The 12,825-nt window shown below is 52.0% G+C and overlaps 1 protein-coding gene across 1 annotated transcript; it reads left to right on the top strand.

Annotated features, from left to right (window-relative positions):
• Nucleotides 1–7,182: 7,182 nt before the first annotated feature.
• Nucleotides 7,183–11,858, top strand: LOC131206436 (vigilin). Its single transcript, XM_058198984.1, has 2 exons — nucleotides 7,183–9,421; nucleotides 9,513–11,858. The coding sequence occupies exons 1-2, from the start codon at nucleotides 7,189–7,191 to the stop codon at nucleotides 11,141–11,143; spliced, it is 3,864 nt and encodes a 1,287-aa protein (XP_058054967.1). The 5' UTR covers nucleotides 7,183–7,188; the 3' UTR covers nucleotides 11,144–11,858.
• Nucleotides 11,859–12,825: the final 967 nt, after the last annotated feature.

The following is a 12,825-nucleotide window of genomic DNA, read 5'->3' as shown; positions in this document are numbered from 1 at the left end:
CCAGGTGGGTCCGGTCGGGACGTTTGAGTTCCGGAACTTTGTCAGGAAAAGGATGATTCATCCTGACGCGTTCCACAAGTATTGACCCACTAACATTTCTCGGCTTCGTCCTGATAGTCTATCCTGTGTACATTAACCCCGGACGGACCACGACCACGGAGGCTTCGATTGATAGCCCAGAGGATGTGGACAATCCAGACGAGAATGAAGAACCTGAAGGTGGCGATGAAGAAGGACAGGAAGAAGATGGCGAGGAGAATACCGAGAACGGTGATGGGGTCGAGGAAGAAAATGGTGCCGAAGAAGATAATGAAGAAGAAGGAAATGCCGAAGATGGTGAAGATCAAGAAGATCAAGAGCCAGATGGAGAAGGCGAAGCTGAAAATGGTGCAGAAGAAGGCAAAGAAGAAGATGGAAAGGACGAAAAAGAGGGTAACGAGGGTGCAGAAGAAGGCACAGAAAATAGCACTGACGCCAACGAAGCTGTTGAAAATGATGAAAAAGAGAGCGCCAATGAAGAAAAGGCAGAAGTGGGGACCGCCAAAGAGTTAGTACAGCCTCCCCAAGAGTCAAAGAAAATTAGCAAACGCTTTTCCGAACCGGAAGCTGGCACTTACCATAAAGCGCGTTTCGACGGTCCGAGGAATGTTCCCCGATCGGGGCAACCACCCATTCCGTTTTCTCCGTTACACTCCACGCCGATACCTGACCTGGGTCCTGGGCACATAACGAGAAAACGTGAGATTTCTTTCGCGAAAGATGCACCACCACCTCCAAAGAAGAAAGGCACTTTTCGCACAATAAAAGAGTCCAATCGCGAAAAAGGCCACAGCACGGTATCAAGAAAATTGGAAACAAAAAGTGGAAAACCGAAGGATGTGCCCGCCACAAACGGGAACGGTGAGAAAAGCGTGTGAAACGTGCGAAGACCCTCGCTGCTAAGCACGATAAGGACCATTCTTCGACGGCACAAAAAGGCATGAAGCCGCACGCCGTGGCCAGTTTCTTTTCATACTTTCCCAGTAAACCTCGGCGGCGGTGGCTCCAGAAGTCAAGTAGCAAATCGAAACAATCCAACGAAATGGCAACAAGCTTCTCAGCGTAAGCAGCGCATCGTGCGGAACGGACCGCATCCGATGATGCTGGCTCAGCGAAGGGTTGAGGCCATTGTTGCACAGGATCGGTTGCTTTCTTTCTTCGGCCGCCGGTCGCACAATCAAAGGCACTGCATTAGTTTTTTCCTTGCCTGACTCTCGATACACCGGGGCGATATCCCCGGGGCAATTGCATGTGGTTCGTTAAAAAATTCATAAAAATCGCATCGTATCGTATAAATAATGTGTTTACCTACCTATCGTTCTTTCTACAAAAATGCACATGGAAATCGTGGAAATCAAACCGAACGAACGAAAGAAGCGCGCTTCTAATTAATCCCTGAAGGGCTCCAGAATGGGGCCAACGGTACCAATCAATTCCTTCAATCCGTTAGCGAGAAGCACAAATAAAAAGACCTCTTTGGGAAGAAGCAACTTGAAACTTGTTTTATTTATACTCGTGTGGGAAGTCAGCTTGGTGTCGTTCCGTGTCCTTTCCTGTGCACCGTGTGTTTTAACAATCTCAAGCAGGTGCATCGGAACTGAACAACAACAATAGAGCTATCACTTTTGCCAATAGACAACCGCGACCTAGTTCGTACGTCGCCCATTCAACCTGCAGCGATGAAAGGGCACCCAATAAAGCCATCACCACCGTCGTCACCGTTCGAAACGACGTCAACTTCAGCAGTTTGCCGATGCCACATCAATTGCATAAATGGATCAATGAGTAGAAGATCATACTAGGTCCTTCGCTGCGGATAACTCCGAAGACAGGGCCAATGAAACCTTTAATGGGGCAAGTTTTCTCCACCACAAACGAGTGTGTGTCGCAAGCGGTTACAGTAACGGAATTTGTTATGGATTTTCCCATACACATTTTCCGACCACGAGGACAGTCTGGAACGCATGCTGTTTTATGTTACTCCTCTTGGTCGGGATCGTGCTCTCGCCATAAAACAACGCCAAAGTGCATGCCTGTTAGCGGGCTGATACAGTTGCCAAGTTACTCCACCGATTGCAGGCTCCATCACAGGTATCTTCGAACGCTTCACTGTGGCACGCTCCGAGTCCGTCATGACCACAGACTGGCGTGCGAAAACTTTCCCCGATGGTACCGTTCAGCTTCGGATCGCAAAGTTTTCCGATTCAAGTATCAATTCGATTGCTATCTATATAATATTGCTATATTATAAGTCTATCGATTGTTTTGAAAGGACGAACCAACGTCTTTTAGTTGGACGAGGCACTGTTGGGCCGTTGATGGTCTCTCCGTAAACTTGGTAGAATGAAGGATTGGCAAAGTTGTTGGTAAAGAAGTTGTTAAGAATGTTCAATTCACATCCCATTTCATGCTCATCTATCTCATCGCATTACAAAACATAATTTGTTGTTTTTTAAATTCAAATGTCATCGCTTGCACACAACTTTCATGCAACACTATAGCCTGTAAGTGCGGCGCTGCAAGCGCTACGGAGCTCCATTCCACCGCGTGACCACGAAACGGGTAATTAATCCCGACGCATTTCGTTTCCAAATCACGCACAATTAAAACAACGCTTTTATATTGGGTATTCATGAACTAGTTTTATTATTATTGTCACTATAAGCTAGGTTAAAACAGATTCAACTGAGTTCATTCCATCTGTCATTACAATCGATGAAGCGGTTCAAATGTATCGACGAAACAGCGAAACCCCAAAGAACACTCGTCGCGATATCTTTTCGATCCGTAAAGTTATAAGCAAGGACTTGGGACACATTTGGTGCTACAAAATTCGCGCTACCTAATGAATCAAACAGCTGGCCGTAAAAACTAATCGCTAAGCAACAATCGTTAGCAACCCATCGTGACGTCATTTGCTGCGCTGGCGAATCGACGAAAACCTGTTCATCGTAGCCATTTCTCTTCCACCGTGTCAAACGTCGTCGTTCAATCGTCGTTTGAGTCGGAACTCAGAAGTAGGAGCATTGTGTGTTTTGCTGCGACCCGTAATCCGCAGCACCGCTTATTTGCTTTCGTGGTAAAAAGTGCCGTGCCAATCGTTCACACCCAGCCTCCTCTACTCCTGTCGTCGGAAACGCCGGCCACGCAGGATTCCGGGACCACACACGACCATCGCCGCCGTCTTCTTGGCCCTCCGCAGCGGGTTGCGGGTTCCGTGTGGTGTGGCAAAAATTCCGGTTCGGCCATCACCGCGGTGGACGCGTCATCGCGGTGGCGGTCAAAAGAGAGAGACCGATTCTCGTCCTCCAATCCGGTTTCCGGTTTTTCGTAAATACCTCTGTAGCGTTCCGCCGATGCGTGTGTGAATCTGTGCGGCCGATGCCGAGATTCAGCGTTCCTCGGAACCATATTGTGCTGCTGCGGACCCCTGCCCTTCCCGTTCGCGGGGCTCGCTATCAAATCAGAGCGCGAGCCGTTGTTACGAGGATTCGCCGTGCGTCGCAATCATCGACGATCGAGATCTTGGCTGTGTGTCTCCGCGGCGCAGAAAAACCCCGTGCGGCCAAAAGATAAAGAGAATTGACAGATCCGTGTGTCGATTGTGTGGCGCCCGTGCATTATGTCCCTTTCTTTTACCCTTTAAAACCTGCCCGCCGTAGAGATTGCGTATTGCGGGCACGGGGATTAGTGCTCCGTCCTCGGAACCGTCCACCGGGCAAGCAATCTGTACGCTCGGAACCGGAGGTGCTGCATTCTACACATTCGGAAAACGTGGTCGCGGTCTCCTTTTCACTCGCGGTCGGTCGCTTTTTTCACGCTCCACGTCTCTCTCACCGCCCGGGTTCACTGCGGGTTCACGCGCTGCCCGGGTGCACTCTCTCTCTCCCACACGCGCACCGCCCTTCGTCCTGATGGCAGGAAAAGAGCAAAATCGGACCGCGAGATGTTTGTGTTTTGATATCCTTTCGCACGTCCGTCGCCTCCTTTTTTCATCCTGGCGCTGTGAGGCCGTCGTGAGCCGGCGCTGTCAGTGATACAGCAGCCGCCGCCGCCGGTACCATTGACTACCCATCGCAGTAAACTTTGCTGCCGCGAAACGCGAAAAAGGCACTAAGCGGTGCTGTGGATTGCAATCGGATTCAAGTGTCGTCCTTTGCGTAAATATGCTCATCTAATCTCGTTTACGTTTTTTTGATTCTCGTTTATGCTGCGGCTCGACATTTTCCGGATCGTGATTTGTGACGGTGTGGTGTGACTTGTGCTCTCTTATTCCATCGCCGCATCGTGTGTAAAGGTCAAAGCCAAGTGCAGCAAACTGGAGTCTCAAAAGAGGACAACCCCCATCTAATCCCGGATCTTTGGCATACACAGTACAGTAAGTATCGGGGCGCTACGTGGCAGGTGTAGGGCACAGCATAGCAAACGGCATTGCCGGGTTCGATCGGCCGTCAACTCTGGCCGATTCGCCGACAGTGCCAGGATGTTAACCCGTCTTCGTCGATGGTTTGGCCCTTTTGGGTTAATAGCTGAGGTCGTTAATTCGTTCTCTTCCCCACACCAGTCTGTGTCGCCGGACCGGCGATGGTTCATTGGCCATCGTGTCTGTGGCGCCGACCCATTCGCAAATAGGACCATACCGTGGGTTGAAAACATAAGTAGCATACGGTGGAAAACAAAAACTGTCTGAAGGTGTGCAGAGATCAGTTCTCTTATGGTGCCCCCCACACACGAACGCGACTCTGGCGATTCCAGCTGTGGTGTGTAGCTTTCTCTCTTTGGCCCGCGGCCGCGTGTGAGCCACAATAGAGCCGGTTCCGCGGCGTTCTTCGCGCTCCGCGAGTGTTGGTGAGAATGGTGCGCGCGTGTGTGCCAGCGATACGCGGATGGCTGTGGAATTTGTCGACGTGTGCTCTTTTCCTGCTTCGGCCGCGGTTAGCCAGAGCGGCAACGGCCTGAACGAAAGGAGTAAAGAGGGGCACAGAGAGACAGAGAAATACTGACCGCGTTGAGGTGTGTGGGTCGTCGACCGTCCTTCTGCGGTCGCGACATCCATCCGCCGGGAGAGATTCTACGTCGCAATTCATTTTTATCCCAATCCGTCCGGGTGATCCCACACGATTGTGGTCTTATCTGCCGCTGCGCGCGGGGTCCAGCTATCTGAGGGGTTCGAAGCGCAAAGCCCCAGGACCCTATTTGGATTGCGTTGCAAACGGGAATGTTTAATTTTGTAAACGGTGCTGCTGACCGCGCGCAACGATGTAGGCGACCGCCAGACCATGCGGGCAAAGGAATGACACGTCGAAGCTGATTACGTGAACCGTGTTTTTGTTGCTCTCCTTATTCTTGTGTTCCTCGCCGTACGTTCACTGCCCGGGAGAAAAGGTTCATTTACACTAGTTGACAGTGAAGCGCGGAGCGGACCAATGAACACTCAACATAGCGCCACCTTCAACAGTCCGCGGGATGCGTGTTGCGTGCGGGCATCTCGTGGGCCGGTGCGTTTGGCTCGTCGTCGTGTTTGCGATCCTCTCTCTCTCTCTCTCTCTGTCCCTCTGGCACTGGGTGGCCCGACGACCAACCGAGTCTAAGCAAGTGAATCAAAACATAACCTAAAAAACCCGTTAGTTGCCAGTGCTCCGGGTTTTCACCCGTGAGCCGAGCCGTGTTTCTGTGGGATTGCATTTCGTTCTCTTGCCTACCAATCGGCCGCTCTTGCCATCCTCTGCTGGCGCTTGTGTGGTCGAGCGACGCGAACGAAATGGGTGATGCAGAAGAAAGCCATCAAACCAGAAACACAACATAACGTTCCGGCAAGATCCTCGCTCGCTGGGTCACCACTCAGCATTCCAATCGTTTCTAGCTTGTCCCGATTAGCGATGCACGCCAGAGAGTTTGTGTATCTGGGCGGCGATGGAGCAAATAATTAACCATATTCTTGACCGCAAGCCCTTCCCCCGGCTTGATCGAACGTAGCGGATGAGGAACCTTGCCTGTTGGCGAAGGAAAATGACTGTTCTTTTCCCTCATGTGCCTGGCGCGCGGTGCCACGTCGTCGCCCGCGGATCGCCAACCTATCACCGGCTGATGCCGCGAAATCGCCCCGAAGGAGCGAAGGGGCGAGAAACTTGGGTGCCCTTCGGTTGCACACTTCTAGGCAACAATGTTACAACCGCCGGCCTCCGTCTTTGCGTGCGTGTTGCGGCGGACGATATGTTTTAACCGAGAGTGCACAGAGCGTGGCCCATTCGGTAACCGGTGACTGATAACGAGCGCTCAGCCATCGTTCGTCGTCCGAGAGCGGTATCAGCGTGGCCGTACACGGATTGCCTCGCCGAGTCGGTGGTGTGGTGATTGATTCGGCTTATCAGCATCCCAATGGTTGCCCAACTTGCGGGCGAAAGACTCCAACGTGTCGTTTGTTTGGCGCATAGAACGCAAAATGTCCCCCAAAAGTGAACCGTTATACTTCGTCTTCTTGAAAATGCACGATACTTATGTGTGTTACGGAAGCGGAACTCCATTGGGGTCATGCCATCTTGGACCGCTAAATAGTTTTGAAGGGTTAAGAACCTTCTCCAAGAACCTCTCGATGATTGGTTGTTTGCATTGTTTGGGCCCTCTTTCAAAACCAGTTACGGAACCACTTGCCCGTCCATCGCATTAGAACGTTTCGTGACGGCCCGGTTCACACACGGTTCCGCCCAAACGCAGTTGCATCCAAATTATTTGTTTTAACCGACCATCACTACTACACATGCAAATCATTCATATCGGCCCGTTTCTCTAGAAAGTGTAGCCCTAGATGGTGGATCATCGGGATGGTTCTCGTGAACGTTGCGTCAATTTGTTCATATCAATACGTTGGCCATTAGTGGGTTACAGGAACAAAGGGTAGAACAATTCTAATGGGCCATATTCGTTGTATCAAGATTGGGTAGATTGGCGATGAGTTAGGGCCAGTACGTCAAATAATCCTAATCGTTTGGTTATGTTATCTTTTTCCACTTTTCCTCTGTCTTTTCAGTTGTACTGTAAAGACTTGCAACGAAATAGGACTTTTCTTTCCAAGCAGTAACAACAAACACGCAGGCAGTAAAGATGGAGGACATGGCAGCTTCATCGGCTATGGAAGGCGTCGAACCGCAGATGGCCGGATTTTTGAACTATGACAACAACGTGCTGGGTGCGGTATCACCGTCGGCACCAGTCGTCCCCGCGACGCCCTGTTACGACGATCTGTTTCCGGCTCTGCCGGAGAGTGAACCGCCGCGCTTCAACAATCCACTTTCGCCGGCTGCGCAGAGTATGCGCGTCGGTAGCTCGATCGTGACGCAGGTATTCATCGTACCGTCCGGTGAGCGCAAGTACGACTCGGACAAGTTCGGCGAGGGTGAATCGCTGCGCACGTGCCAAACGATCATGAAGGAAACGCACGCGCACATCGAGATTTCGAGCGCCAAGGACCAATCGCTGACGTTCCTGGTGACGGGCAAGCCGAACGAGGTACTCGAGGCACGGCGCAAGATTCTGGTACACTTCCAGACGCAGGCCAGCAAGACGATCAGCATCCCGCGCGAGCACCACCGCTGGATCCTCGGCAAGAAGGGTGACCGCTTGCGCGAGCTCGAACGGTCCACCTCGACCAAGATCAATGTGCCGCGCATCAGCGAGGACTCGGACGCGATCACGATCCTCGGCACGAAGGAAGGCATCGAGAAGGCCGAGCACGAGATTCGCACGATGTCGGACGAGCAATCGCGCAAAGCGTTCGAGCGGTTCAACGTTCCGAAAATCTACCATCCGTTCGTGATCGGAGCATTCGGCGAGAACCTGTCGAAGATGATGGAGGAAACGGGCGCCAAAATCAACGTGCCGCCGCAATCGGTGCAGAAGGACGAGATCATAATCACGGGCGAGAAGGAGGGTGTGCTGCAGGCGAAGGCGCGGATCGAGGCGATCTACAAGGAAATGGAGAAGAAGTGCACCTCGGTGGCGGTCGAGGTGCCGCGCGCCCAGCACAAGTACGTGTACGGTCCTCGCGGTTCCACCATCCAGGAGATCCTGCAGATGACGGGCGTGTCGGTAGAAATGCCGCCGAGCGACTCACCCAGTGATACGATCACGCTGCGCGGATCGCAGGACAAGCTGGGTAACGCGCTGAGCGTGGTCTACCAGAAGGCGCATTCGATCCGCACCAACGTGCTGGACTGCCCGCAGTGGATCCACAAGTACATCATTGGGCGCGAGGGCAGCCTGATCAAGGAGTTCTCCGTCCAGCATCCGAACGTGCACGTTGAGTTCAACGAGGACAAGATCAAGATCGATGGGCCACCGGAGCAAGTGGAAATTGCCTCCGAGCAGCTGCAGGAGAAGGTAAACGAGCTGACCGGCCGCCTCACGTTCGCGGAGATGATGGTCGATCCGGTGCACTGCAAGCACATCATCGGCAAGGCGGGCTCGAACATTAACCGCATGAAGGAGGAGTACGAGGTGCAGATCAACATTGACGAGAAGGACTCGAAACCGATTCGCATCGAGGGTCCGGCCGAGGGTGTGGCCAAGGCCCAGCAGGAGCTGCTGGAGAAGATCGCCAAGTGGGAAAACGAGAAGGAGGAATCGATCATCATCGATCACCGGCTGTTCAAGACGATTATCGGTGCGAAGGGAGAGTCGATTCGCGAAATCCGCGAGAAGAACAACAATGTGCAGATCGTGTTTCCGGGGCCGAACGATAAGTCGGATATCGTGAAAATTCGGGGCCCGAAGGAGGACGTGGACCGGTGCCACAAGTATCTGTCGCAGTACGTGAAGGAGCTGCAGAAGAGCTCGTTCGTGATGGAGGTGCCAATCTTTAAGCAGTTCCACAAATACATCATTGGGAAGGGCGGTGCGAATATCAAGAAGATTCGCGATGAAACACAGACCAAGATCGATCTGCCGGCCGAGGGTGACGCCAATGAGGTGATTCTCATCACGGGCAAGAAGGAAAACGTGAAGGAGGCTCGCGAGCGTATCCAGAAGATACAGAACGAGATGGCGAACATCGTGACGGAGGAGATCGTCATACCCGCGAAGCACCACATTTCACTGATCGGAGCGGGCGGCATGCTGATCAACGCCATCATGGAAGAGTGCGGCGGTGTGTCCATCAAGTTCCCGAGTTCGGACTCCAAAAGCGATAAAGTTATCGTCCGTGGCCCAAAGGAGGACGTGGAGCGTGCGAAATGGCAACTGCTGGAACTATCGAGTGAGAAGGAGCTGTCTTCGTTCTCCGTGCAGATCCGTGCCAAACCGCAGCACCACAAGTTCCTCATCGGCAAGAATGGTGCTTCTATCAAGAAGATACGCGACAAGACCGGTGCTCGAGTTATTTTCCCTGGTACGAAGTGCTCTTTGTCGCTTAAATGTTTAAAATTTCGCTTAAATATTGACCCCACTTTTCTGTGCTGTTCTTTTTCCTCCTACAATAGGTGTCAACGATGAGGACAACGAGGCGATCACGATCATTGGCAAGAAAGAAAACGTGGAGGAAGCAAAGGCCGAGTTGGAGGCGATCATCAAAAACATCGACAATATCGTCGAGGACGAGCTGAGCATGGATCCGAAGTTCCACAAACACTTCGTGTCCAATCGCGGCAAGGTGCTCAAGCGCATCGAGGAAGAGTGCGGCGGTATGTCGATTTCGTTCCCGCGTAGCGACCGTGGTGAGCGTCCCGATCGCGTAACGCTCAAGGGCCCGAAAGATTGCATCGAGACTGCGAAGCAGCGCATGCTGGAGATCGTTGGTGAGCTGGAATCGATGGTTACGATCGAGTGCTTCATTCCCGCGCGCCACCACCGCATCGTGATGGGTAAGGGAGGCTCCAAGGTGCAAGGCATAACGTCCGAGTTCGGGGTGAATATAAAGTTCCCCGAGCGTGGCACTAGTGTCAGTTACCACGAGCAGCACCACCCTATGCCCGTTGATGTCCCGAACCAGAACGGTAACGGTGACGGTGCCCCCGACGGTGGTGAAACAGGAAACATCGTGAACGGTGGAGCTGAGCCCGTTCCTAAAGAACCGGTCCACAGTGTGGCCGACCTGATTCGTATCAGCGGCAACAAGGAACGGTGCGAACAGGCGAAGGAAGCACTCCTGGCTTTGGTGCCCGAGACGGAAGAAATCAATGTACCGTTCGATCTGCACCGCTCGCTGATCGGCCAGAAGGGACGTGACGTGAAGGAACTGATGAATACGTACGATGTGCACATCGAGATGTCGCCGCAGGACAAAAAGCTGGACATCATCAAGGTGACGGGCACGAAGACGGCGATCGCCGAGGCGAAGGAAGCCATCGCCGAGCGTATCAAGGTGTTGGAAGCCGAACGCGAGGACCGCGAGGCACGTTCGTTCGAGATCAAGGTCGAGGTCGACCCAACGTACCACCAGAAGATCATTGGCCGGCGTGGTGCGGTCGTCAACAAGATTCGCGCCAACCACGGTGTGCAGATCTCCTTCCCGAAGCAGGACGACCCGTACAACAAGAGCGTCATCACGATCCAGGGCTACGAGGAGAAGGCGAAGGCGGCACGGGACGAAATCCTGGGTATGGTCGAAACGCTCAGCTCGGTCTACAAGGAAGAGATGTCGATCGACGAGCGAACGCACCGTCGTTTCATCGGGTTCCGCGGCAAGAGACTGCGCGAGATCAAGGAACAGTTCAACGTGGAGATCACTTTCCCGCGCCCCGAAGATCCGGACAAATCGCTTGTCATCCTGGCCGGAACACCCGATAATGTGGAGTCTTGCCGCGACTATCTGCTCAACCTCGAGGAGGAATTTCTGCAGGACGTGAGTGCAGCTCCGACGCAGCCAACCACCTTCTCGCAGATCATGGAGGACATGACCAACCAAAACACTCACGCCAACAAGCAGGGCTTCATCGTGAGCGGTGCACCGTGGGAGCGCAAGACACCCAACACGCAGTCGCTGGTGGATTTCCCCGACTTTGGTGGGCTCGGAGGAGCCGGTGGGGCAGCCAGCAGTGACCAGCAGGGTCAACAGCAACAGCAGCAGGGTCAGCAGGGTCCCATCAACTCGGCATGGAATGCTAAACACTAAGAACCGAAGTGGATGCCTGGCAGAGAGTGGCAGAAGATACGCCCGTAGTGTAATCCAGGCAAACGAAAACGCCAAGCATCGCTTATTGGGTTTAGGTTCCGGCTTTACAGCAGAACCGACTGAATCAAGAACCGGGACACACGTAATGCACTTTCGCAATGACGATCATGGCAAGTAGCACAGTTAAAGACACGATGGAGAGACAGTCAGCTCAGTTACGCCGTGAGGAGCGTTACGGAACCCCGCAATCCATTACCAAGGGCCCCACAGACCCCATTCTTTTGACACACTCCGGAATTGACAATGACCGACCTCGATCATCGTGTGTGCGGTGTTGGTGGCCGCCGGGGCATTATGAATGAACTGTTTCACCTTTTTTTCGACCTATGTGCAATTCGTCATTTATATTGTAAATAGGATAAAGAGATCACGACAATGAACGCCGGGAAGAAAAGCGTGCAGAAAGCGGACTCAAGTGAACAACATTTGATCGATAGTAAGGCTAAAGAACGGTCACAGCAAGTTAGTAAAGTAGGAAAATATGGCCCCGAAGCAAATGGTAGACAATAGTGGGGGGGCACCGATAGATAAGACATGTATGCCAACACATTACACACGAAAGGATCGATTGCAAGTAGCGCAGGAGGACATCCGGGAAACCTCAAGAAACCAGTTTATTTTTATTTGAATAATTTTGTTGTACGACTGAATTGTATGTTTGTGTTATGTTTTTCTTTTCTGGCGCACAAGCGTTAGTGGAACGGTTCTATCGGAATACGAATTTCGGCTCATACATCGTGCAGTAGTGTCCCCATCGTTGGGCAACTGGTTGGTCCATGTCGTTCTTTTTCTTTTCGTTTGCTCAGAGAAATGGAAAATTAACGAAACAAGCCGCCAGTCCGTCTTCCTCTGTTGCTGCTGCTAGTAGTGACTTTGGCCGGCAGAGAGAATTTTCGCAGTTCTTGCAGCAGCAGTTTCTCTTAGGCGTGACCGTGCAAAGTCTGCGAATGAAGACACTCTTCAGAAACACAAGAAATACTGACACCCGCTAAGTACACCCGGAAAACGCAATCGGAGATCGAACGGAACGGCAATACGAAAGGATGGATTTATGTTGTTGACCACATGGCTACGGTTGATTCAATTATTTCTAACAGGAATTGCAACGGAACACTTAGAATATAAGCAAATGCTGGGCGCGCACACATGGTAGTAATGCGGTGCGGGCTCTTCTTTAGACTAATGTTTACAGTTTTAGGTAGAGCTTTTGGTTATTTTTCTCTGTTTTTTCGTTTGTTTGGTTGTCTGTCTGGAATTGGGGCACACATTTGGGCAAGAGCTTGCTGTTGCCGAAGCATCGTTAGCATTTCGGTTTTGTTTGAGAGTGATCGATTTTTATTGACCCCTTTCGAGTGTTTTTTCTGAAGCCTCTAGCGTACGGCATAGTTTAGAAGAAACGTGAAAAACTAAACGAAGGCCCCGAGACTGAACGGTGCAATGATAGTTCTTCAAAAACTAGATTCCTATAGATTCCCTCTTGCAATGTTTATTTAATGTTCAATGCCGTCTACGGAGGTCTATGATTTCGGTTCTATTCGCATCACTGATCGGCCTCAGTCCTTGTGAGGATCACACTTCCGGTGACATTAACGATGCACGTCATGCTCCAAATGAACTTCTAA

This window comes from Anopheles bellator, chromosome 1, assembly GCF_943735745.2.
Source record: "Anopheles bellator chromosome 1, idAnoBellAS_SP24_06.2, whole genome shotgun sequence".
In the NCBI taxonomy this organism is placed as follows: Eukaryota; Metazoa; Arthropoda; class Insecta; order Diptera; family Culicidae; genus Anopheles; species Anopheles bellator.
This window is presented reverse-complemented; position numbering and strand designations above follow the sequence as displayed.

Coding starts and splice junctions, on each gene's coding strand:
- LOC131206436 (XM_058198984.1), top strand. CDS start 7,189: ATGGCCGGATTTTTGAACTATGACAACAACGTGCTGGGTGCGGTATCA. Junction 9,422..9,512: donor TGCTCGAGTTATTTTCCCTG/GTACGAAGTGCT, acceptor CTCCTACAATAG/GTGTCAACGATGAGGACAAC.